This window comes from Crassostrea angulata, chromosome 5 (assembly GCF_025612915.1).
Source record: "Crassostrea angulata isolate pt1a10 chromosome 5, ASM2561291v2, whole genome shotgun sequence".
Classification (NCBI taxonomy): Eukaryota; Metazoa; Mollusca; class Bivalvia; order Ostreida; family Ostreidae; genus Magallana; species Magallana angulata.
The window spans coordinates 2,821,692-2,848,755 of record NC_069115.1 but is presented as its reverse complement, the minus strand read 5'-3'; the positions used below and the strand labels follow the sequence as shown (position 1 = coordinate 2,848,755).

The window sequence follows — 27,064 nt, the reverse complement described above, 5'->3', positions numbered from 1 at the left end:
TTATTGTTTATCAATTTTTTAAAAATTATCAAAGAAAAACAGACTTTCAAACAGCTTGATTTGTTTGAACCCTTCCGGTGAGGACCGGAAATGACGGTTGACTAAATGAAAGCAATTAAACGCATTTTCTATCAAATGTCTATTATCTACATAAGTTTCGTTTATTGATCACTTGACTTTCTGAGATCTCGTGGGTAAAACATTTATTTAAAAAACGCTTTTGAGATATTTGAGATATCTCACCGAAAGTAGAATTTTTTGTTTTTATTTATCATTGGAAACATGACATATATAAGGATTATTACTTATATTTCTTTTCTATATAAAACGAATTGAATGCGAAAGAAAAAATAATTTTTGAAGTGCTTCCTGTGACGACCAGAAGTTATGAAGAACAAAACAAAATAGCTTAAAGACATCTACAAGTAAAGGTCTATTATCCTATAAAGTCTGAATGCTCAAGTCCTTATCATTTATGAGATCTCAGTGTAACAAGCTTTTTGTCGCGGGACAGGAAACGAACGACAGGAAATGAACTTTGAAAAAATGAAAAATGGATACTCGAGATATAATTCGTTTCTATCACTCCTGAAAATTTCAAGAAAATCTCTCGAGTCATCTCAGAGAAATCGTGTGTACAAAAAAGGGGAACAAAATTTGCACGCAATTTTCGAGCCATAGTGAGCTCTTAATAATGGCGCCACTGGCGTAAAACAAAAACAAAAGGCACAACTTCAGACTATGGTCTACCTTTCCTAGACATTTCATATTCATATCTCTGATACTTTGTGAGAAGAAGCGTGCATAAAATGGGTCGTAAAAGTTACAAAACCAGCGATAAATCGGTACCGGAAGTGACGACGGCAAAACTATTAAAAAATAGAATAAGTTCAGATCACTTTCAATCATCTGTGAAAAAACGATGTAAATCGGTTAGATAGTTGCCGAGAAATCGCGTGCACAAAATTTGTGGGAAAAAAATAATAAGGAGAAACTGTACGAAAACTATAAGGTCATCCGTTGGAAACGGAAGACCTTAATTGATACAACAGTATCCATTGTTAAAATGCAAATACTGACTGACTGACATCACTTAGCAATATTATAATATAAAATAACACTGTCCAAGTAAATTGTCCAAACATAGTATTGGTACATGTAAATGAAATGTATTCTTTCACTCTTATGCACTGCTTATTTATTCAAATATGTACAACCTGCTTGAAAGTTAGTCAGCTTAGTAATTTAGATGTACATTTTTAAAAAGAGGAAGATACAGTTTCAAAGAGGAACACTGATTCTCATGACCATGAATTTGATTTGTGAATAGGCTTTAAAAGGGGGGGGGGGGGTTCAAAGCATACTGTCCCATGTATATTTTAGCTGCTCATCATACATGGATTAAAAAATGGATTAGTATGGGGGATCCAAAAATGGGGGGGGGGAGGGGTTGTGATGTCTGACTTTTCTGCTTGATTCATTGTGGACTTAGTCTGACTAGATAATTGTTGTATACCAGTCTGTTTATGTTAATTTTTACCCAAAAGTTAAACACCTGCCTAGAATTTGCAAAAGCTTCTTGACTGAAAGTAGAGGTCACATTTCTTAGTTCTCATTCCAAAACAGTTGTATGCATTCATTTTGAAACTTTGGATTGAACAAGTTGCTTATGGCACTAAAAAAAAAGAAAATAATTAATTCAAACGTTACTACTAAGAAGAAATTATTTGATATATTTATATGTATTTATATGGAATTGTTATAATTGTTTTGTTTAAAAACAAAAACAAAACAAAAATCCCTCAAAATTAGTAGTACCGACAATAAATTGAATGTAAATCAAACCATCCAAATAGTGAAACGTTCGGCTAATTTTCTTCAGTTGTGAATAGGTTTAGCAGACTTAAACTCAGTTTTCAAAATTTTTGTCAAAATGACCTTTTTGCACTTAAAATTATGAAAAATGTTGGTTTTTGATGAGTGATCAATATTTCTTTCATCAGAAAGCATTTCCTATTATAAAGATATAAGCATGCATTGAATTATAGTCAATATTTGTGACATGAACTTTGTCACTCACTGTCTTTTAACCATAATAAAAACATATGCATGGAAAAACTTGATTTTCAATGTTAAAAATGGGCAATTTTGTGCAACTGCTTCTATGAGACTGGTGCAGTTCCACCTGAATTTATTTTTAGTTTCTCAAAATTTCATTTCTCAGGTTTATAAAGATGCCTCATTTTTTCCGTTAATGAAAATGTATTAGATTTTATTGAATTTCAAATTAACATTAAAATGCCAATTTTTTTTTTTGCAAAATATGCACCACTTTGATAAGGCTTATACTTTTTTTTGAAATATATTTATACTTTAAAAGCAGTCTAAGTTAAAGTGTTAAGTGTGTTTAAACTATATAATATAATTTTTAAAAAGTTTTTTTAGAATTAAGTAGTTTTACAACTTATCAAACTTCACAATATTTTTACAACTTCTGTGACTTTTTTGCACTAAACATGTTCCAAATTCAAAAATATACATTTTTCTGCCTAGTTAGTCATACAATGAACTTTTTCTTTCACATGTATTACGATCATGTTAAAATGAAGTGATACACAAAAATTTATTGAAATCCAAGACATAGTATGTGCAACGCCCTGCCTGAATTTTGCTTGGACAGCCTCTTAACAGAATCGACGAATAGGAACCCTTAAACTTATAATATCCGTATTTAAATAGGTATATTCATATTCATTTGTAACGTTCTTATTCTATGAATATTGAAAACATAATTCCATGATTTTAAAAAATAATTGACTCAGTATGACTTAGTTAAGAAAAGTAATTTAACACAGAGTTAAAATAATCCCTAAATCGTACCTTCGCGTACAGCTTCAGGTTGGCTCGCCAATTCATTGCGAATATCAATAAACTCGTTCTTTTCAAGAATGTACAGAAAATAGTGGAAACAGTCGTTTTCATTTTGCTGCAAGGTTTGTAACAGATCCTTTACTTGCTGTCGTCGTTCTCCTGTCTCTGTTATTTTGTCATGGGTCATAATTTCTATTGCTCTCTCTTCGAACAAAAAGTCACAAATATCTATAGGTTCCAGCTCGTTAAGTAAAAATTCTTTTTGTTCCTGAAGACAAGATGTGCTGAGGCGCTTAAGATGAGATAAATCAGGCCTACCTGATGAAAAATTAATAAGAATATACAAAATCATAGCTCCTTTTTTTTTTTTTTTTACAAAATCAAATAAATGTAGATATGTTCATTCAAAAACTGTTAGGCATTGCTCTGTTTCCATTTATCAAATATTAATTATTCAAGACAACTATTTAAACCATCAATAGCTATGGATACTGCCCCTTCTATTTCTTTAGTTAGGTTTTTTTTTATCAATCTAAAAGCTACAATTACCCCTTGAATTTATATCATCTCTCCGTGTCTTCATTTTATCAATCACATCAACTCTCTTCAAATTTGTTTCGATCACGTTGAAAAGTTCAATGCAAGCAGGAATGCCTTTTATCAACAGTATTTTCAAAAGCTTTGATTTTTTGCGTATTTTTCCTTTACAATGATCAATGTCGTAAAGGTTTGTTTTATCGAACAAATTGTCCATAATAGCTGAGGTACAATCAGCATCAGGAAGTTCCTTTTGAAGAAGAGTAAAGTTGTGCTGTATGCACAGAGCACACTCACCTACAAATAAACATTATTTTATGTCAAAATGTATATTTGTTGAATATGAAGTACATCACTTTTGTAGAAAAAATTTAGTTCTAGCTGTAATGCGCGTTCTGTTTGGCTAATTTTTTTTATATCGAATAAAGAATGTTGCCTTCGTCATAGCAAGACTAACGTAAAAAAGTATCAATCCACCTGACGTAACGTTTCAATTTTATACAATTTGATGTCATTTTAAAGGACTAATGACCGTTTTTATCTACAATTAAGAGTAAAACAATCATATTTCCAACAATGGATTCAATATTTATTAGCTTTTAACAATATAAAATGGTTTAAAACTATTTAAGCTTTTATATAAAGCATAAACTGCCCAAACCCATTTTGAATTATATAAAACAAAAAAAAGATTGACCGAATTCATTCCTTAAAAAGAAAAGTTAAGTTACTTACAAGGGGTGAGGTCTGGTTTTCTATCCTCTTGTAATGTTTGCAGCACTGATCTATACTTCATGCAGGCTTGTAATGTATTCACAAATTGTGAATACAGTGCTTTTTCTTCTAATATATCCAAAAGACTCTTAAACCGTACATATTTTTGTTGACTGTCCGTAATAGAATCATGATCATTACAGGAAATGTAACCAGACTGGAACATTAAATCTGCAATTTCACGCGGTTCAAGCTCCGTGTACAGAAAATATATATGTTTCTGTAGCAGCTCAAACGTTAAAGTAAGACGAAATCTCTGTGCATAGACTGAAATTATAAAAAAAAATTATGTAATTGTATTTGGTCAGGACCATTTTGATATGAATTCGTTAAAAATATTTTTAGGCTGTTACATTACCCCTTGTCTGTAACTTGTTCATGTCTTCATTTTCTCTTGAAATAATTGTCCAGGAAATACGTCTATGAGATGGTGTGTCGTGAATGAATGCCAAAAATTTGGTACATCTTTTCTTCATGATTAAAAGTTTGAGATATCTTTCACACCAAAAAGCTTTGCACTGGTCTTTACAAATGTGGTCTTCTTTTTCTTTCTGGTCTAATAATTGTCTTTGTATCAAGTCATCTTGTTCTGACTCAAAATCTAGGTTTTCTTTTAAGAATATAAATAATTCTCTGACAATGATTTCAGCTTTGTTATCTGAAAAGCAAGATTCAAAAGCATGATAAATAAGCTTTATTGTTAAAATGATAATTCATATATGCAATTGCTATGCTGCGTACAATCAAATGTGTTACAATGAAGTCACTTATCATGAAAACTCTATTTAAAACCAAAGAACATTGTTTCGTATTCTTTTTATCGACTTTTCTTGAAAATGGAATACTGTGCTGAAAAAATTATAGATATTTAATTGTGTTTTCCTAAATCTGCTTGAAATTCATTTTATAAAATATTTTCATAAAATGTTCCAAAAACCACTTCTGTACATTTAATAGAATAATAATAATTAATGTGTTAAAGATAACTAAATATTATATTTTTCTTCCTTTATTCATATAATAGCTAAATTGCCATTTAATAAAAAGTTACCTCGTGGCATGACAATGGACAAAAGACAACAACCTACAACAAATCCAAAAGTGATGTTATGTTATGTGAAAAATTGTGAAATAATAAATGAAGGCAATTAAATGACAAAGCAAAAAACTTGAATTCATGTACATAGTTTTATCTTGAATATTGAACCTTCGAGTGTGCACTCGTATCGCAGAGCTGATCAGTTATACATGTTTTGACTCTGTCGATGACTTTTCAAATACATGTACATGTATATAAACAAAATACGTATCATGTATACCGAAATATTAATTGCTATAAATTAAAACAACTTCGTAAAGACAACATTGTATGTTGATATTACAATCTATGTATCTTTTATCTACTAAAAGGTATCTACTTGAATTTATTTTGAAGATATTACCTCATACCTAAATGTTTATGACGTTTACGTAATATTTTAGTAAACACTACTTCAACAGTCCTATTGACTTCATTTAGATAGCATCACCTTTTGCTAAAATACTTTTATATATGATAAATATGTCCTTTATTTGTGTACAAATACATACAATACTTTGCTAAGTGAATGGTCTTGCAAAAAATAGATATAATTATGTCAAAATGTTAATCTTTCACCTGTATATTCTCATAAAAATCCAATAAATTTTCCTGAAACAAAAAAACCCCGACTCATAATATGTTGAAACAAGCATAAACAATTTGATGTATTTGAGTTTAATTAGGATAAAAAAAAGATCAAGAGTTTGCCGGGATAAACACCTGCAAGTGTTTGGCCATAAAAGTGATCAATTTTCTTAGTAGCCACTCGGACTTATTAGAATTTAATCACTTAAAAACATTTGTTCTTAGTTTTTTAAAAAAGTATATACTTTTTTCACATTTTGACTTCTTTTCCAGAACCAACAAGCAAAGGTGACCAAGCTTATATAAAGGACTCTAATTTGTTAAAAATAAAAGCAGCATCTCTCTTTATAAGGGAGATAAGAACCAAAAAGAAAAAAGAGAGTGTGTGTCTTCAAAGAATTCCTCTCAAGAACCACTGCACTAGAAATGTCAATATTTACATCAGAGCTGGTACATATGTATTATTATTATACTTTCATGTTAAATACTGACATCTGATTGGTTTTGACGCAGTTAATAATCCGTTCTATTACCCTCAGCGTTAGCAACACTCTTGGCAACGGGTAAGACAACGAATTGTTATATGCGTGTGGAATATGCGCGCACGGTTCGCCGTAGAATTGACGTAGAATTTCAATATAAAAGAGTAAATTTTTCTCTAAAATTAAGACATTCAGTATAATAAAATAAATAGTGCATGTTTGTATGGATAACAGTTGAAATTGACACCAATCAAAAACCATTGTCAACCTCCGCTTCGCCTCGGTTGACAATGGTTTTCTCAGGGTGTCAATTTCAAGTGTTACCCTCCCAACCAGGCACTATTTAAAAAGTATAGTTTATTTTCTATATTGTGAAAATTGTGAACCCTGGGGAAATACTGGGGCCAATAAAGGGTTCAAAGTTTAACCTATATGTAGAGAAAATGTCTATAAATCTTCCAAAACTACAATACTAAAATTCGTAAATTTACCATGCAAGCATTATGAAACAGTGTAGGTTTTCATTGTTAAACTGTGATCCCTGTACCAATACAGGGGTACCAAAATCAGCTCAAAGTTAAACATAGAAATATATTAGAAAAAAATCTAAAATTCTTCTTCTCAAAAACTACAAGGCTACAATTTTTGAGATTACTGTGCGAGCATGCAAGGATAGGGTATATTCTTAATTGTGGAAATCGTGACCCCCCCCCCCCCCGACCAAAAATTGGGTACCCATTTTGAAAGTTCAACGTTTAACATAAAATTATGTAGGGAAAATTTTAAAAGTCATCTTCTCAAGAACTACAATGCTACAATTTGTGAATTACTATTCAAGTTCACAAAGATAGTAAACACACTAAGTTGTTATAAACGTGACCTGAGACTTATACTGGGGCCCTAAGAAGAGGGGTTCCAAGTTCAAGATAAAAATTTATAGGAGAATGCTTACAATTTGTCTTCCCAAGAACCACAATGCTTAGATTTGTGGGATTAAGCACTATGATACATGTAGCATCATAGTGTAGATTCTAAGTTATTAAAACCATGCGCCCCCCTCCCCAGGCCAATACTTGTGCCCCAGGAGAGGTTCAAAGTTCAAAATAGAAATATAAAGTGAATATGTTTAAAAAATTGTGCGATAACTGTTCTGTAATACTCAGATATTAATGATATATAAATAATCACCACATGTCATAAGATAGACTTTTAATCGCAAAAATCGTCATCCCAGACCAATACTAGGTCCCAACATCTACAAATAGTGTAGATTAAAACTGTGACCCCTTGACTTATACTGGGGTCCCAATGTGGTTCAAAGTTTATCTAGAAATATTTTGGGAAAATGTTTAAAAATCGTCTTGTCAGTAAGTACAATTCTATAATGTGTGAGACTTTAATGCAAGCATATTAAGATAGTGTAGTTTATAAATTGTTATTAACACGACATCCCGACTAATACTGGGGCTCCACATTGGGTTCAAAGTTTAACATAGAAGTTTAAAAAGAAAATTTAAAATCTTGTTCTCAAATTCTTGATTTCAAATAATACAGTGGTACGTTTAGTATTTTTACTATGCTAATAATCTCATGTTTTCGGATGCTCAATGACCCTTCTTTTACTTTCCATAATTATTTATAGTATATTTTACAATTTTGTTAACTTTAATACCCTGAAGCCTAGGATAATAAGATCGATATGTTGATGCATCAAGCACTAAATGCAGTAAATGGTGTCCAAAAACTATTTATTTTTTTGTATTGTTTTATGTATTGTCAAATATTGAAATATATAAAATGTTTACAGTATTTTGAAAGAGTTTCATTTAAAAATTTTGAAAATAAACGATGCAAGAAATATTTTTATATGAGCGATATGGCTCATGTGCGTCTTGTTTAATTGCTGTTAATATTACTCAGTCAACCTTTGCACACACAGGTTAAATTCTAGTTAAGAATAAAAAGAATTTTTAAAAGAGCACATAAAGACTGGGATTACAACAATGATAGCGTATCAGCGATGTTTTTTAACTGCACGCAACTGTTTTACTAATATTCGAAACAGAAGCTAAAAGTAATAAATATTATCAAAACAGGAAGAGAATCTCTGCACACCACATTTCCCCCCTGAAAGACTTATTGAAGTACAGTGCTCACACCCATGAACGTTTTTAGGAGTTTTTATGGGGGTAACACCTGAAATGTGTCTACGGGGGAAATCACAATTAAGTTTAAAAATTGAATTGCAAAAACGTATTTACTATTTCAAACCACATAAAAATAACACCGATTGGGGTGAAGACAATTTAGCCCAGGTAAGGGACACTCTCATCCATAATCTCTCCAATAAAGTCTCATGAAAAATCTTTTTGAGAAAAAGGGTGGTACATGTAGAAATGCCATGGTGTTGGTAATAGTTTAATTGTGTCTTAAAATTCTGTTCACTCAACTCGATCAACTTGTGTGTGCAATAATTTAAAAAAATGAAAAAATGAAGGAATAATCAATATAATTGACATGATATACCTTGATTGTGATATGGTATCCAATACCTTTTTTGGGGAATGAATTTGTTTCATTATGGAAGAAAACTCTACAAGTCGTTATATATAGGCGGTCTAAAATAGTGATACCTAAAGGTTTTTGTTCAAATTGAAAGTATATTTGTAAAAAAAAAGGTATGGATAGTACTTCAAGTTCCATTCCTTTAGCGTAAGTGATAATAGACGATGTGAGAATATCCACTAGATAGTGTACACGAGAGAGAAGCTGCATTGACATCATCAATCTAATCTAATTTTAAAACTCTAAACAGAACCATTGCACAACTATAGGTGTTAAAAATGAAATTGTATTAAATATCAATCTAATTATTTGAAGCAAATATATGTCCAAAAAATCAAGCATTTATAACACTGTGCCGGATAATTATGCCAGTGCCAAACTGGCATTTTTGCACCCGCTTAAGATGCAGTTTCGGAAAAATCCATGTATACCAAATGATAGACCATTGTCTAGAGAGTATATAACCACTTTTGTTTTTAGTGTGTTTCACCTGACAGGTGAGATATTTACCTTTAAAAATTAATATCCCATCGGAAAATGATAATTCCCATAGGAGAATTGACTCACCTACAGGAAATATTGACAATCCTATAGGATTTTTTAAAAGTCCTGTAGGAATTATATTTCCTATAGGAGAATGATAATTCCTCTAGGAATTTGATTCAGACATGTAGTTTTCCTATAGGATATTAAGTTTTCCTATCGGATTCTATCAAATCCTATCGGAATTGAAATTCCTTTAGGAAGTTCTTGTATTCCGATAGGAAATTTCAAATTACCTATAGGAATATTGATTTTCCTATGGGGAAAATTATTTTCCTATAGGAATTTATTTTTGAAAGGTAAATATCTTACCTGACAGGTGAGATACACTGATAACAAAGGTGGTTGTTAACTCTTTAAGCAATGGTCTATCATATGGCATATTTGAATTTTTCGATATATGCAGCTTAAGCGGGTGCAAAAATGCCACCTTGGCACTGGCATAATTATCCGGCACAGTGTTTTATATAAATTGTTGAATACGTTTATAAAGAATAATAAATGGTTATCAGTATCTGAGGATAGAAAGTCATTTTAACAGAAAGACATGGAGTAGAAAGTGAAATGTAAAGACCAACGAAATGGCACCATGAATAAATCTACACGCCAGTCTGAAAGTGTTGCATCATTGACACACAGAGTTAAAATTGTTCTGACTTCAGAAGCAAACAGACGGGTTACTTAGAATTTCGGTATATTTCCATAAGAGAACGTGGAATCTTCCTTACTTTCGCGGGGTGTGCCGAGCATACAAGTACTATGTTCTTAGTAGTGTAGATCGAGTAACTGAGTACTCACTTGTTGAATACTCATAGATTTTGGTTTTCATTAGTTGAGTACTACTTGTTTGGTTGATACTTATTAGTTGAGTACTTGAGAATTCTCATTAGTTGAGGAATTAGTAGTGTGTTTTAGTTGATTTGTAAATCAACAGTTGAGTTAGAAGATTAGTTTTGTAGTTTTAAAATTTTTATACTGTACATAAGTGATTTTTAAGCGGTTTGCATATACGCTAAACGCTTTATGTAATGTAACCAAAACCTTCGTTAAAGCGCTACCTATGATAAATCAAAGTATTGAGAGTACTAAAAACTGGATTAGTTTGATATTTACCATTTTTTTAATAAGAATGACAAAATATCTTTTTTATAACTAATATAAAGATAACACTTTACTGAGTTTTGATCTAGAGGTGAGCAGAAAACCCCCCAAAAAACAAATGACAATGACAACAGTTATCATATTCACTAGATCCGCAGTATTTTGAAAGAAAAAAACATTGCAAAATAAAATAAAATCGTCCTCTGGTTTTCTATGCACTTAAATAAGATTCATTATAAAACTATCGTGTTTTTATGATAAACAGATGCATACCAGACGATGCATGCTGCATTCCATAGTGAAAACCCACAATGAAATTTCTTAAATCAAAAATGTGTAATTGCCAGTTGTAGACACTGTCGAACGCATGCTACAATTTCTGAGTATATTCAGGTGACCTACTGCAATCTGTTTTCGTCCATGAGTCGTGCATTAACATTTTACAATTTTAACCTCTTTTCAAAAACTGCAAGGTCAATGATTATGCTTTTTTGTGTGGAGCATCGCTATGGTGAGAGAATTCTAAATTGTAAAATTGATGGTTCTACCACCCCAAGCGCCATTGGCGTGGCCAAAGATGCAAAAAGCCAAATTTTCAAAAATCTTTTTCTCCTGCTTAAAGGCATTAAATGGTCAAAAAATAAAAACCTTTATTTCTTGGTTTGTTCCAGGAGTCTTATCAAGATTGCTTTTTTTGCATGCAAAATGTCCTAGATTTCTAACATTATGGCTATTTTTTAACTGACAAACGCGGGAATGGTGATCTTTATATCATTATAAAACATTCTGATATATATATATATATATATATATATATATATATATATATATATATATATATATATATATATATATATATATATATATATATATGAATACTATCACACATTAAGGATTATTATAAAATACATTGTTATTGTCTTAAAAAAACATTTTTTCCAGGGTACGAAAACGTGACAGAGGGCTAGGCTTGCTGAAACCTCTTCATGTCTTCAACCCGAGCCCAAATATAGCTTTTACTTCAAGACATTTATGTTTATTCTACAAAACAATATCAATTATTCGCCTTTTCAAAAAGGTTTGCTGAATACCTGCAGTTGAAACCAAGACGCCATGGGGTCAACCAAGAAAAAAGATGACGTCATAATGCAGTTGACACCATAGGCCCCTTTTGCAAAGTTAGACCTTGCCATAGGCCAAATTGTACCATAGAGGGTTCAGCACCCCCCCCCCCCACTTTTTCTCGTTTACTATGAAAAGATTGAAATATTGAGAAGTTGAAGTCATAGATTATACTAGCCCAACCCCCCTCCAGGATTCGGAATTTCATGATTTGGGGAAAACAATTTTGATAGGTAAGAATCTTATTTGAGAAGTATAGATAAACAACCCGCTCTCCCACGGATTTGGATTTTCATGTTTTTGGGATGAAGTTTTTTTTTTTGCTCAAGATTTCTGAGGATAAGTCTAGCCCCTCCCCTTGCAATTTGCTTCCAACGCCACTGAAAACGCTGCACGAAAGCGTGTGTACTCGACTGCACTTGACCTCGTTAAATAGGTAATAGACTTAATATGTACCAGCTGCTATCAGAACATGAGTTTCGATTTTCTTCTAAGTTAGATAAAAGTGCGTATTCATTTGAATGACAAAAGATTAAGACGCTTAAATTTTTAAAACACAAAAATGATAATCCCACAGACACTTGTCATAGAAACAGATATCTTCTAACCTTAATTTATCGACCGGCAAATTAAATCATTCCTGAACTTTAGATGTTTTGAACTTGTCTTAGAATCAGATATCTTCTTACTTTCATTTATCTCCTGGCAAATTTAATCATTCCTGAAAAATAGATGTTTGAAATTATCTTATCAGTTACATGTGCAAGTGAATGTTTATTTTTCTGATATTATATTACCATATATTTGTTATAGTAAATAACAAAGCAATGTCTGTCAAAAAATGATATGTGGCATATTGTGCTGAAACCCCCACGTTCAAAGTGTTAATTTGGGCTAACTGAACTGGGATCCCGCACAATAGTGTAGTAAATGTGTCGGTCTAAGTGTGTTGGATGTCCACACGTCGGTACGGATTTCGTAAACACAATTACAGTAGACTGTTTGTGGTAAAACTGCCGCACATTATGAAAATGTTGTATAAGAACTCCAAGACTCGGTTAACATTGGAATACAATGTACTGTTTTGTTTTACTAACTAAATTACAACTTGTTGAACTTTTGTTTTGGAGTGGATTATTTACTTGAACGATTGTAATGAATTGAGCTTCTCCCTGAGTTCATCATTATTGACTTTAAGAACTTTTTCATTAGAATTTACAATATAAAACATATACAAGATAGTTCGAGAATGTTTATAAAACCCTAGGAACATTTTATTTAGCTAACAACAACTTCACGATAAAACCTACAAGCTTTAACTTTCATGGTGAAACTTGTATTAAAACTCTATAGTGCTCCAAACAGAATGATAATTGCATGTATTCTCAATTGCTTAAAAAAGAGCTTGCTTACCGCTCTCCAGTACTTTCAAAAATATAATTGCATGTATTCTCAATAAGTCGAAAAAAGAGCTTGCTTACCGCTTTCCAGTACTTTCAGTAGTTTGATTTTTTAGTGATTTTTGTTACTTAAACGAATAAGGAAATAATTGTTATATACACCCACTTTATAATATTCAGGCGGAAGTATTATTTTTGTAAAGTTAGATTTTTTGTGTAGATTTGTATTTAAGTCTTTTGGTTAAAAATTTAAAAGTCAGTTTAGTAACAGGGATTTCGCAAACCTGGGTCTAAAAATAAGTAAATACGTATAGTACAATTTGACTCAACTTGTTGAGTGGTATATCAACGAACCTTCGAGTACCAAATGGTTTCTGTAGACTATGTACTGTTAAGGAATTTTGATATTCTGTTAAGGAATGTGATGGAAATAAGGACTCCTCAAGCTACACCTAGAAAACAGGGATTAATTTAGCAAAAATGGCTCCCATAAAGCAATACAATAAAACATGACTAATTATCCAGACATGCAGCACAGAGGCATCGTATCCGCTCTACACTCTATGACTATTTATAAATAATACAATAATAAAAACGCTTCTTACCGAGTTTATTAGGAATAATTCAACGTGAACGTGTTTTTGACAACATCTGCAACATTGTGTGGGAGGATTTGCTTGCATTTTACTTTGTACAACCCTTCAGCAATTTTACTTATTATTCCAATAAAACTACTTATCGCCATTTTCATGAAGGCTAGATATTTTTTTGTAATCAGCACACTTTAATTATATTTAAAAACCAGGCTGGACCAAATAATAATTATTTGCCGTTTAAATTTTTTTCGACTAAATCGGACTAGACTATATGTAATTCAAGTAAAAGCCGGATTTGAAACCATTTAATAAAAATTGAGCATTCTGAATATCTGGATATAACGAGGTATTTCTCTAAAACGGAGATCTTAATTGGAGTTGAACCTAGGTGCATGAAATCTTGGTCTTGGTGGCTGATAATGCCTTGGGCGTAAGGGAGGAAAATTGATGTTATTTTGCGGGGCGAAATTTTGGTGTGCTGGATTTTGATGGGGGGATCTGATGACTTGGGTCTGGGCCGACTTATAGGACCAACAATGCATGCCTGAGTGTGACTTGTTGCAATGCATGCATATATGCTGGAATGAACACTGGGGTTTGGGGCAGGAACCTTTAAAGTTATAATCAAAACATTTGAGTGAATATTTTGACTGTTGTGGAGCTTGTTGAACTTGAGCCTGCATATACAATAATCATAACCCCGCATCGATAGAGCCAAATGAAATTGATGTGGTTTTTTTTTTACATTTTGAGACGGAACTGCCTGTCGTATGCAATCCAATTGCCATTTATATTACGGCTATATCCTAAACGTAATGTGTAGAAATATTTCAAGATACCCTGTATGTCTGATGGATGTCTAGCCAGGGATATGCTTGAGAAAATCAAAAACGCATCAAGCCAGGTGTTAATTTATGTAATTTTGTTTGTTTTAGTTTTTGGTTCAATAACTAACTGACCCTCAACTATTAAAAATTTGTGCGAATCCTGAGCGGATGTATCAACTGTTTCTGAATTTATGATTTTTGACAGATCAATGTATTGTTTTGACCATATTTTGTCTTTGATGGTTTGAGGGACATGAACCCCAAGCTCATCAGAAATGATTATTAAAAGGGGTTTCACCTTAAGTTGACAGAGGGATTGATGGCGCTATGGAAGGTAGTGGTACTGCAGTCTGCTCACTGGTTGTGGGATCATCGACTGGTAGCTGATGCTCTTGATTTTGAGGATGAGTGGACACAAACTGGACCGCTGCCTGCGTGGGCCTGCTCGGGCCTGCTTGGGTTTGGGTGGCTGTGGTTGCCGGATTGAGGGCCCTGAGAGCCGGATGAGCATTTGGCCTGGCGTTGGGTGACTTGCTCTTTCTTTAAGACCTCAACATTTTCAAGGAAGTTAACAAAACTGAGTAACTTACTATTTTAAAGTAGATACAAAGTTATAAAGAAATATCAATAAAAATTAATGTATCATACACGTTATAATACGGCTATAAGGTTATACCGTAAGTAAACAATAAAGTTATTGTATCTGTTAACGTTACGTATTTAAGCTATATGAAACTAGTATATACTATATGCAACCGTAGTTCTAGGTCAGCACTAGCTATGTAGGCCCTTTAAGGCTTACTTGAAATTGAATATTTTAAATTTATTGTAAATTAAAATTTTATAATGGAATATTATATTTTAATGATGATGACTAAATATTAAATAAACCAAGTTATAGCCGTTGATGGCCCGTAATTTGACTTGAAATAAACCTACATCGTAATGACTATCTAATGTAACAATCATGGCCGCCTTAAAGAGAGAAGCAGACGAAAAAAGAAAATTATCTTGTATTGCAAAGTTTTAAAACCCTTTAAAAAAATAAATGGAAGTGAATACATACCGCAAATTGGACAATTGATTGAATTACACAAAATTACCCGATTACTATCCACCAATGATTAATTGAGCAATTAAATCAGTCGTGATGAACAATTGATTGAATTTTTTTTCAGGTTGAAGCTGAGAAAGGTCGATACACTACTGCGCATGCATAATATAAGGACCATAAACGGGGCGAAAAGTTACGAGAACCTCATTTTGAGGAGTTATCTTTCTTACGATGTATATATTAGTAAAATGGTTAATCTATTCATTTCCATATCATGACTTAACTCATATCGAGTTAAGTCGGATTATATCGTATAACATACGTCAAATTTAAATTCATTCTATATACACTGTAGTTTAATACATAGAACAAAACTTAATCTCTGTATTATTTTCATACTTTTGTTTTAATCGTTAATGACATTTTAAACTACCCGCGCATTAGTACAATATCCTTAGTAACAGTGACCCAGATTAGAACGAAGCGAGGAAAGGCAGTCAAATTTAAATTTGTTGTTTGGACGCTGGTTCGCGACTTCACAGTTTACTTCTCGAATTGAAAAGTAGGGGTGTTAAAACGTTGAATTAGACATAAACCCAGAGAAGAGGAAATGTAAGGAACATGGCTCTTGAGGCCGTGGTTACCGAACACGAGACAAGTTTATGTACGGAGATCGACTCGGAATTGGGAGCGGTGTGTGGAATGACCAAAAGGGATGCTGAAAATGGATTGTTTGTATTATGGGGTTTTACAGTAAGTCAACTCAGATTGTCGCTCATTTGGGTTTTTTTTCTTAGCCGTCGAGCAATCCCGATTGTATCTCCTAAAAGAGGATTCATTGTTTATATCCCGACATCATTCTATATAATTGTAGATCTATAATAAGGTGATAATAGCTCAATCAGATGGAAATCTGTTTGCTTGCCAAATGTTTCTACGAAAGGGGTATCAAAATACTACAACACCAAAATATCATCATAAACCTAGATAGCTTAATAGTAAAGCACTCTGAAAAGACAGATTTGGGTGCAATTTCCATTCTGGGTTTAAATTTGGTGTTTTGGTATATAAGGACAGTTTACTATTATCATAACGGAAATTCTATAGAAAATGGTTAAAATACATGCGTTAAATAGATAGCGTATGTTTATTTATGTTCATGGAGAAATGTGTTATTAAGTCCAGTGGTGAGCCTGTCGACGCCGGGTCAGAAATCTAAATAAAATGCTACTACTGACCACGGTGCGTCAGATCATTAGTATGCACTTGATCGCATTTACTTATTAGGAGGAGACTGTTGTAGCGCAGTGTCCGTGCGTATAAAATGGGGGTGCGGGAAACACGTCTCTCCAGTAGTCATCTGGAAGCTGTCTTTCTGCCTCCTCTTTTATACAGGTAAGATAAATAAATTTTAACGCTTGTGCGCATTCTCAAAAGTAAAGTTAATAGATTCAGAGGGTTCAATTAATATTTTATTTTCAGAGATTTTTGTAATGAATATTGATGTTGATAAATTTCATTGTAATTTATATTGATAATAATTGTTAAAATGTCATTAAATAAATAAAAGAGTAGTTAACTAGAAGCTGTCTTTTGCCTCCCCTTTTTGTAAAGGGAAAGGGCTACTCCCCAGGTCTGGGTTATATAACTTGGCACAGGCAACGCCAGGTGTCTGGTCAAGGACGAATAAGGTCCCGAGGATCAAACTAACTGAAATATCGCATTGAGCGAAATCCTAGTACGATACTATTATGATACATAAAATATATTGATATTTTCTCACTATACATGTAGGTCTTTTATACAGTTGTATGAATAAATACATGTGCATTTATTTGTTATTCAATTGAAAAGAGATACATTTTATCATGTTCTGTGTATTCACTTTGGTATACACATACATGCAAGTGTACAGCTTACATGTAAAAAAAAAAGTAGTTCCGGAGAGATGTTGTTAGGGGTGTGTCCCTATACCAAGGTATTGTCGTGTCTACTTTTGGGGAATAATCTTTATTTGTGAAACTCGCTTGTAGTGAAGGACCCTTTTTGATCCAGTCTCCGGTCCAAACGGTTTGGGATGACTGTTAAATATAAAACTAGGGAAGGCGTAAAATGAAAATTAAACTTGTTGTTTTATTGGCGTCTCCGATCAGAGTGTTTACAAGCAATAGTCACCAGTTACAATAAAATATCAATATCTAATTTGTATGCTCAATGGCATTTACAAACTTAAATGAACCTAACCTTCCTTAACCTGGTGACTCATAGAGTGATCAAACAAATATAAAACACTCACTCTATATCTATACCTCAGATTTATAATATTCAATACAAAAAATGATTGTAGAACCCAATAATATTAATACTAAAATATCAGTCGGGAAAATTCGAATTAAACTCTAACTAACATATACACATTACTGGAAACATTTAACATTAAAAACAAATTACTCAATTAACTTTAACATTCTGTTTACTGACTCCGCTCATTAATACGAACAACAATGTAAAAACTCGATTTAAACATTTACCTGCATTTTGTCACAAATTAACTGTAAAATCTCCAAACACCGGAGAGTGCTTACATTATAACTGTCAAATCTAAACGTCTACGATCAACATAAAATATTCCGGGTCAAAGTTAAGTAATAAGAAAAATAACTGAATTAAATAAGAAATCAATTCTAATCATTATAACTGAGATTTAACCAACTTTTAAATAGTTTTGTCCTTAAATTTTGGTATAAGATAGCGTTAAATTAACTTATCAACCCTGAAAGCTCAAATGCTATGAATTTATATTTTTGTTTCAAATAGCTAAAATAATAAAAGTAAAACTTAACTTATAAACAAAAATCATTCCTGTTAAATATAAAACCAGGGAAGGCGTAAAATAAAAATTAAACTTGTTGTTTTATTGGCGTCTCCGATCAGAGTGACCCACGGAGGGGACGCTATCTAGATCGGAGACCCGCGCTTCCCTGCCCAGGCACTGACCAATCAAAATCTTAATTCTTTGTTCAAAACTAATTTCGGAATAGATAATTCTAATTAATTTGGTGATCACGTGATGTATTTATTTATTCTAAACTGACAGAGGTTCTACTTAGAACCTGACGCTACAGGATAATCCCCTAACAAAAGATCTAATGGATGGCACTTACTCTGACCACGGAATTAACAAAAGATGAAAGCAAACCTAAAGAACAACTACTAACATATGAACACCTATGTACAAATTAAATCTAACAGCTAGAATGAACTCAAACAAATAAATGACATCTCTATATATTGGTTACGGATTAACTTGAAACGTTCGTGAAACCTATCATTTTACACCTTTTACTTATCAAATAAAAAGATGACACCAAGAACATTCTTCCTTGTGGGAAGAACATCTGTCTAAACAAATCATTCCCTTCAATTAATCCGTCTCTTAATGAATAAAAAAAAGGAACTTATACATATACATGTATCATAAAAAAAACCAGACAAAGTAAAATAAAAATAAAAATGAAATATTAAATTCGTTTGTACACAAAGGTCATTAACCCAAACAAAAACTTTTCTTAAGAAATCATATCAAAATCACTTAAAAATCATATCAAACTCACAAATTCATGATTTTGTTATATGATTTAGACATGATCCATTAAATGAATCATACCCAAATCATATGTGACAAATAAGGAAGTATGATCCTGATGTGGTTTGTTTCTTGGTTTTGAGTCTGCTATGATTTTCTTGTGATTCTGATATGTACTATTATCTTAGAGGCAACAGAGCATGTGTTTGAAATGATTCGTTAATTGCGAGATAAACTGACCACTAAGAATTAAGATTTCTGCATAACAGGAAGTTGAGTTGCAAATTTTGAATGTTCATCTTGGAGCCTAAATGTGATGTACATGTCAGGAAAATCTGTTATTGTTGGGCATCTTGCTCTATCTTGGCATATTTAAAAAGTGAATTTATGGAAGTATTTTGGGGGAATATATTCTTATTCACTTTGAGGTAAATAATATTTTATAAAGACTAATTTACAATACACTATCAAGTGATTTATTAAGTGAAGCAAGCGGCTAATGCATGGATGTGGATGTATCATTAGTTCAGACCGGGAGCTACAGACCTGAGCTAGGTTTTGATATACATACGTAATATTTTAATTTGTACAATTCATGTAATAATTGCTAGAAGAGTTTGAAATAACAGTATAATTATCTTCTAAATTATGGAAGACTTTGATCCTGTGTTCTAATTCAGATTATATTGGCTTAACGATACAGCTCATGTGACATATATGTATACTACATGTATTTTTCATATTTGGTAATTGACAATGTTATTCAAGTATTAAAAGTTTATAATTGTCTGTTGCAAATTATAAATTAAGTGGTCATTTTTTTCTTTAAGAAATTATTGTATACTTGTCCTTTAACAGGTCATATAAGGATCATGGTTTTGATACGAATTGTTAGTTACAACTGATCATACCAGGATCATGGTTTTGATATGAGTTGTTAGTTACAACAGATCATACCAGGATCATGGTTTTGATACGAGTTGTTAGTTACAACAGATCATACCAGGATCATGGTTTTGATATGAGTTGTTAGTTACAACAGATCATACCAGGACCATGTATGGTTTTCTTGCAATTTGTTTAGTTTTACATATCACCTGAGAATCATGATCCATTAACTCATTTGCATGTGAGATTTTCCTATACCGAAATCATCTCAAAACCATGATTTACACACAAGCCATTGATATGATCCCGTAGGCTATTTTTTCTGTTTGGGAAGTTATAACTGTCCTTTCTGACATATATTATTTTTCAAATAATATCTGCAATATGACTACTTTCTCCCTTAAAGTAGTCATATTGCAGATATTATTTGAAAAATAATATATGTCAGAAAGGACAGTATGTTTTACACTATAATACATGCCTCTCCATCTGTATAAATAGCCAATCAAATGAGGCTTTACAACCAAAATTAAATTATATAAATATGTTAGGACTGGGTTTTATTCTACTGACGTTAGGTGTTTTTTTCGGTTTAACATTAGGGATGTCAACGAGTACTCGACTATCGCTTGACTAAAGGTTCCGATTAATCAGGGACGTATATACTAGTATATACGTCCCTGGATTAATCGACTAAACCAATCGAGTAAAATTGACATCCTTATATAACATGATATAAACTGAATGGGTATTTTTTCTACAGTTGAAGGTTATTATTATGTGCCTATGTGGGGGTCTTTATTCACCTTTACACCGATATAAATCAATATTAAAGACATTTTTGGCGATTTCTACGTTTTTGTTTTATTATTTTTTTAATTATTTTTTTTCCCTCAGGAGCAACATAGTGTCATTAGAGCAACAAATTGCTAGTTTAAAGTAAACTTTTGCCAGTAATACGAGTTTTAGGACAGTAGCAATATCTCAAATTGTATTTATATCATTCACTACCACATAAGTATGTATATTGCTTTTAATTAGAGTCTAAGGTTCAATTTTCATGACATGAAATATCAACAGTAAATGTTTGAAATGAAAATTAAACGATGTACTAGTATTTGAAAGAAATAAATTCATTTATTCTCGAAATATGTTACACATCTTTTGTGAAACTACACTAAGTTTATTGCTTTCGATACCAATTGGTTTTGAAGTTATTAAAGAAAAAACAATTTTAGCTATATTCAGGAAGTCAATAAAAAGAAAAAGCAGAGTAAAATAATAACACATAATTTTTAGCATGAATTTCATAATATCATGATTACAACATTGTAATGTTATTCCAAGGATAAACACAATTCAACCCTCCTTCCAACCCAAAAATAAACCAAATTAAAACAGGTATTCAATATAAAAACTTTTTATTATCAACACGTTTACCACACGGCGAAAATCAAAAGTAAGATATTATTCAATGCCTATTGTCACATCACCAAGTTAATTCTATTCAATAAACTCTATTACTGACAAATTTTATGTTTTATTTGTTTATGCGTCAATTGAAGTTTGTTTCAATTTCTTTGTGCCTCAAATATTAAAGTATATATTTCATCATAATTTTGCTATAAGAATTAATTTTTTTTTGTATTTAAAGACTTTTTCTAGGGCTAATTTAATATAAAAAAATAAATAATGCACCAAAGCAAGAGCATATATACAACAAGAGGCCCATGGGCCACATCGCTCACCTGAACAGCAGTTCCTTGTAATATTACAATTCGTAGCATATGCTTTTTCTATTTTAAACATTGAACCCCATTCTGGGGACCCAGTATAGGTCCGAGGTTTATGATTGGCTTGAACAACATAAATAGTAACATAGGAATGAAAGTGTGTAGCACTGCGGTGGGACCGCACGTATACAGCCTGAAAAACTGAACGTAGAAGAGTTCCACTTCAAGAGGAATAACTCTCAGACTGTACAGAACACCAAGAAAGATAACTCTTGGTTCCACTACATTAGAGTTTACACAATTTGAGGATCCTTGCATAGTTATCTCACAAACTGTAGCATTATAGTTCTCGAGAAAAACTTTTTAAAAACATTTTCAATATATCTTTCTATGTTAAACTTTGAACCCCTCTTGGGGCCACAGTATTAGTCCAGTGCTAAATCTTTAATTATTTGGAATCGACATTATTTAAGGATGCTTGCATAGTAATCTCACAAGCTGAAGCATTATAGTTCCCTAGAAAAAGATTTTTCAACATTTTCCCTCTAAATTTCTTTGCTAAACTTTGAACACCTCTTGGGGTCCCAGTATTAGATTGAGGTCACGGCTTTTATAATTTCGAATCTACACTATTTGAGGATGCTTACGTAGTTATCTGACACATTGATGCATTGTAGTTCTCGAGAAGAAGATTTTTAAACATTTTCCATATAAACTCCTACATTTAACTTTAAACCCATCTTGGGTCCCCAGTATTAGTCCAAGGGTCACTATTTTAAAACTGTCGAAATTTCATTATCCAAGGTTGTATGCATGATAGTAATCTCACAAATTGAAGCATTGTAGTTCTAGAGAAGAAGATTTATTAACATGTTACCTTTATATTTCTATATTATTCTATGATAAACTTTGACCCCCTCTTGCGGCCCCAGTATTGGTCCGGGGGTCACAATTTTACCAAGTAGATTTCTACATAAGCCAAGGATGCATGCATAGAAATTCCACAAACTATAACATTGTAGTTCTTGAGAATTTTTTTTTAAACATTTACTTTATGTTTTTTAAAATGTTTAAATTTTGAACCCCTCTTGGTGACCCATCAATTGTCCGGGAGTTACGATTTTTACAAATTAGATCTACATTATTTAAGGATGTACATGTATGCATAGTAATATCCCAAACAGTTGCATTATAGTTCTTCAGAAGAAGATTTTAAAACATTTTCCTATATATGTTAAAATCTAAACCCCTCCTGGGCCCCACATTTTGTTCGCGGGTCACGAGTTTTACAATTTAGAATATTCACTATATATACATGTACAACCTTTTGTGTAAATATTGGCATTTTTTGGTGCAGTAGTTCTTGAGAAGAAATTTTTCAAAACATTTTTCATATGTAGTTCTATGTTAAACTTTGAACCCCGCCTGGGGCTGCAGTTTTGGTCCGAGGGTCACGATTTCTACAATTTAGAATCTTCATTATACATATCAAAGGCCGGAACGCCCACAAAGGCCTTGAGCTGACATTTTCTTTAAAATAGGTATCATTAATTTAAATTTCTGACCAATAGTCGTATATCAAATAATATCATACTAAAAATATTTTGTGTAACTATATTCATACATATCATAGTATGTATTTATTGCCAAGCAGACAACATAAAATACACATAAAACATGGGTTCATCAACAAGATTTCACAATAGCCCTCGCCATGCACTGGGACACATCCGTCCTCGACCAGAGATCCCGCGAGATAGAGATCCATGCACGCGCTGTCTGATTTAGGTCGTACGTACAATAAGTCCATTAATACCACAATATGCAACTATATTTTTATATGCAATTTTAACATCACCATGTGATTGTATACTCAGTATATTCCCTTATGAAATACGACGTGATGCATTTGTTCTACAATGAATCATAACTCATCATGGTTACAAAAATCGAAGAAATTTCAAAGTTAAAAAATAAATTATTTTCTTTCTGCTTTAAACACTCTTTGAGCAAATTTTACGGGTTCATCATTTGTATACGCGGGAAACACTTTATAGTGTTTCCCTTATTATAATAAAACATACTTTTTAAAAATTTAATTCCCATGTGAAACAAGATTATCTATGGTATGGTTGTTTATTAATAAATCCACACCACGTGCGTTAATCTGCCGTATCTATAATGCTCAACCAAACTAGCTGCAATATTGCAACAAAATCACAAGATAAATTTATCACTTACATTTATTTTGGAGAGGTGCCCGATAACAAATCAATCTACATATTTATTTTTATTTTTATCGGACACGATATCCAAATTAAATGTAAGCGATAAACTAAAATAATATTTAGTGAATTTTTACACCTTATCGTATAACCCCGCCTAGGTCCCCAGTTTTGGTCCGAGGGTCACGGTTTTTACAATTTAGAATCCTCACTATATATACAAGCTTTTGTGTAAAAATTGGCATTTCTGGTGCAGTGGTTCTTAAGAAGATTTTTAAAGACACGTACCCTATACTCACTGTTTCGCAATTATCTCCCTTTTAAATAGGGCTGTGCCCTTTATGTTAACAATTTATAATCCCCTTTATATCAGGATGCTTTGTACTAAATTTGGTTAAATTGGCCCAGTGGTTTTTGAGAAGAAGTCGAAAATGTGAAAAGTTTACAGACGGACGGACAGACGGACGGACGGACGGACGACGGACAACGGGTGATCAGAAAAGCTTACTTGAACCTTCGGTTCAGATGAGCTAATAAAGGTTTTGCACAACCATTTATTACTTTATACTACGTTTGCGAAAATGGGCCATTTTAAAATCTCTTCAGATACCTCTGTCGATTACTTGTAGAAGAAAATTCTTTAAGATCGATTACGATTGATCTCGAACTTCCCATGCCATAACATGATTTGTCTAGAGAAGATCGCAAAATGTCTTTTTTTTAATAGTTAAGATATAAAGTATTGGACTTTTGAAGATCTAAAGAAAATAATCTCAACTACTCTCATAATCAACATTTTTTCAGAAAATATATTAAGCGATTATAAACTTTCAAAATAAACTAGAAACTGCAAAATTAACTGAACTAACTATGTCAGTAATTACCAACAATCATTATTACTCACAACAGTTATCAGAAAGAACAGTAATTATATGTAAATATCAACAATTCTTGGAACCAACAGTACACATTCTTGAAATAGGACAGATACAGTGTGTATTTAACTAAAAATGGCACTTTTGAATGTCAGAAGGGCAAAAGTTATACATGTCTTTTACAGCTGTTCTCATAAAACAAAATGTCCCTTTCTTCACATTAGTTGCATGCAATTCACCGGTCTACACATAGTATTGTATTTTCTTTACTTTACCTGTGTCATACTCAGATACAAACAAATTGTCTCTACTATCTACACAGAGACCCCAAGGATACTGTAATTGACAGTTGTCAATGTAGGATATGAACTGTCCGTCCTGATCCAGGATGTGGATACAGTTGTTATTACTGTCTGCAGTTATGATCCGGTTTTGGCTGTCAGTGGTGATGTCATATGGTGTAAATGATACCTTTGATGAAGAGGACCGTCCAGTGTATCTAAAACGGAGCTCTCCAGCCTGATTGACCACCACTACTGCACGGGCTGATATGTCAGATACACAAATATCTAGGTTTCTATTTTCACAGATGTAACTACCAGATGAATAGAGAGGTCGTCCTTTGTCGTCGTACTGAATACTTTGTTTCTCTGTGGAGCCAGAGTAACAAACATCTTTTGTTTGTTTATCATCATCACTGACCATGACAACCAGAAGGTCACCAGAGGAGGCACTACAGACACCGAGAGGTTTCCACCCCTGTAGTCTGATTACTGTCTGTATCTGTTTATTCTTCACTACGTTCACGGTTCTGTCTTTGTTATCAGTATAAACTAGATCCCCACCCCTTGTCACTGCTATGTCCTGTGGCATGTTTCCTGACTTGGTTTGGACTTTCTTCACTAGTTCTCCATGCAGGTTGTAGAGACGCATTATGTTATCGTGTCTACACGTCCATATTTCATCATCACTGTGACAGGTAACACTGCGTTGACAACTCTCCTCGTCTTCATGCTGTGTCTGTACGATTGTTGTCATCTGCGGCAAATCACAAAAGGACTTGAGAGGAGACACTTTAGCTTCTGATTTTTTTTTTAATTGGGAGCTTTTAGCCTCTTTAGTAATAGGTAATGGCACAAGTGAACCAAATTGTTGATAAAGCTGCTTTTTGTTAATTTTTGGTAGAAAAACTGAGAGTTTTGGAGGCAATTCTCTGAAATCTTCATTCCTAGGTTTGTAGGCAGAAACAATTCCGACATCATTGGATTTCAGTACATCCTTGAGATCTGTGATGCTATGTTTGATTTCAGAAATAGTATGTGTTTATTTCTTCTTCCTGTATTAAGTTCAGCCATTTGCTTGGAATGCATTTCCTTAAGTTCAGATTTTTGGGTTTTTTTTGCAAATCTGTTTGTAAATCATGTTTTTTTCTTTCAAAGTAACTTAAAATAATCAGTTTTTTGTGGTTTTTGTGCCTTTCAGAGGAAACACAGAGGGCGCAAATATGAATGTCACATTGTTCACAGTGAAATTTACATTGCTTGAGGGAATGTATTTGGCAACTGGGATAATTTGGGGTAAATCTGTCTTGAAATATTTGTACCACCCGATGTTTTTTGGAAAAATCCATCATATGTTCCCCAACACAAGGTGGGCAGAGATTGGTCTGACAGAAGTCACAGTATAGTGTGGCGACAGGAGTATCATACCTATCACAACGCACCACATCCTGGGTGCTGTGTCGAGGGTCCTGTATGGTCGGTTTTGCGAAGACTATAAAATACATATGAATTATAAATTACATCTATCATATTTATTCTTTACCTTATTATTTAAATAACGAAATGTTTTGAATAAGAATTGTTTCCCATTATCGCAACATATCAGATATATTAATGTGTACAGATAAAAAGACTAAGTATTGTGGTGGGATTTCAAACGTTTTAAAAATTTAAAAGAAAACTACCGCCCCTCCTAAAGCTTTTGTTTATCTCAATATAAAATTTGATAAAAGCTACGTCATATATTTGCATATTCTAACTGACCATTGTTTATTTTTTCCATCAGCTTTTTGTATGGATATTTTCTTATTTTTTAACTCCCCCAACCTTAGTTGTCCTATTGAATGGAAAAAATCTATGTACATGTTCTTTTCGTCATAATATATACCGTATACCAATTTTTCCCGTGTCACAAAATTTGCGAAAATGGATAAAATG

General features: G+C 32.6%; 2 protein-coding genes across 2 annotated transcripts in view; both read right to left on the bottom strand.

The window, feature by feature from the left end:
- Window positions 1–12,383, bottom strand: part of LOC128186394 (uncharacterized) — a 33,090-nt gene extending 20,707 nt beyond the window's left edge. The window contains exons 1-6 of the mRNA XM_052856208.1: window positions 12,270–12,383; window positions 5,234–5,266; window positions 4,541–4,840; window positions 4,144–4,449; window positions 3,421–3,705; window positions 2,881–3,189 (exon numbers count right to left, since the gene is read on the bottom strand). Of these exons, the coding sequence (XP_052712168.1) occupies window positions 2,881–3,189; window positions 3,421–3,705; window positions 4,144–4,449; window positions 4,541–4,840; window positions 5,234–5,243 (1,210 nt within the window). The 5' untranslated portion in view covers window positions 5,244–5,266; window positions 12,270–12,383. The remainder of the gene's footprint in view (window positions 1–2,880; window positions 3,190–3,420; window positions 3,706–4,143; window positions 4,450–4,540; window positions 4,841–5,233; window positions 5,267–12,269) is intronic.
- A 12,423-nt stretch (window positions 12,384–24,806) lies between these two features.
- On the bottom strand, window positions 24,807–26,277 carry LOC128185985 (uncharacterized). Its single transcript, XM_052855713.1, has one exon. It carries the CDS (start codon window positions 25,881–25,883, stop codon window positions 25,089–25,091), a length of 795 nt encoding a protein of 264 aa, XP_052711673.1. The 5' UTR covers window positions 25,884–26,277; the 3' UTR covers window positions 24,807–25,088.
- Between the last annotated feature and the right edge of the window lie 787 nt (window positions 26,278–27,064).

Coding starts and splice junctions, on each gene's coding strand:
- LOC128185985 (XM_052855713.1), bottom strand. CDS start 25,883: ATGACAACAATCGTACAGACACAGCATGAAGACGAGGAGAGTTGTCAA.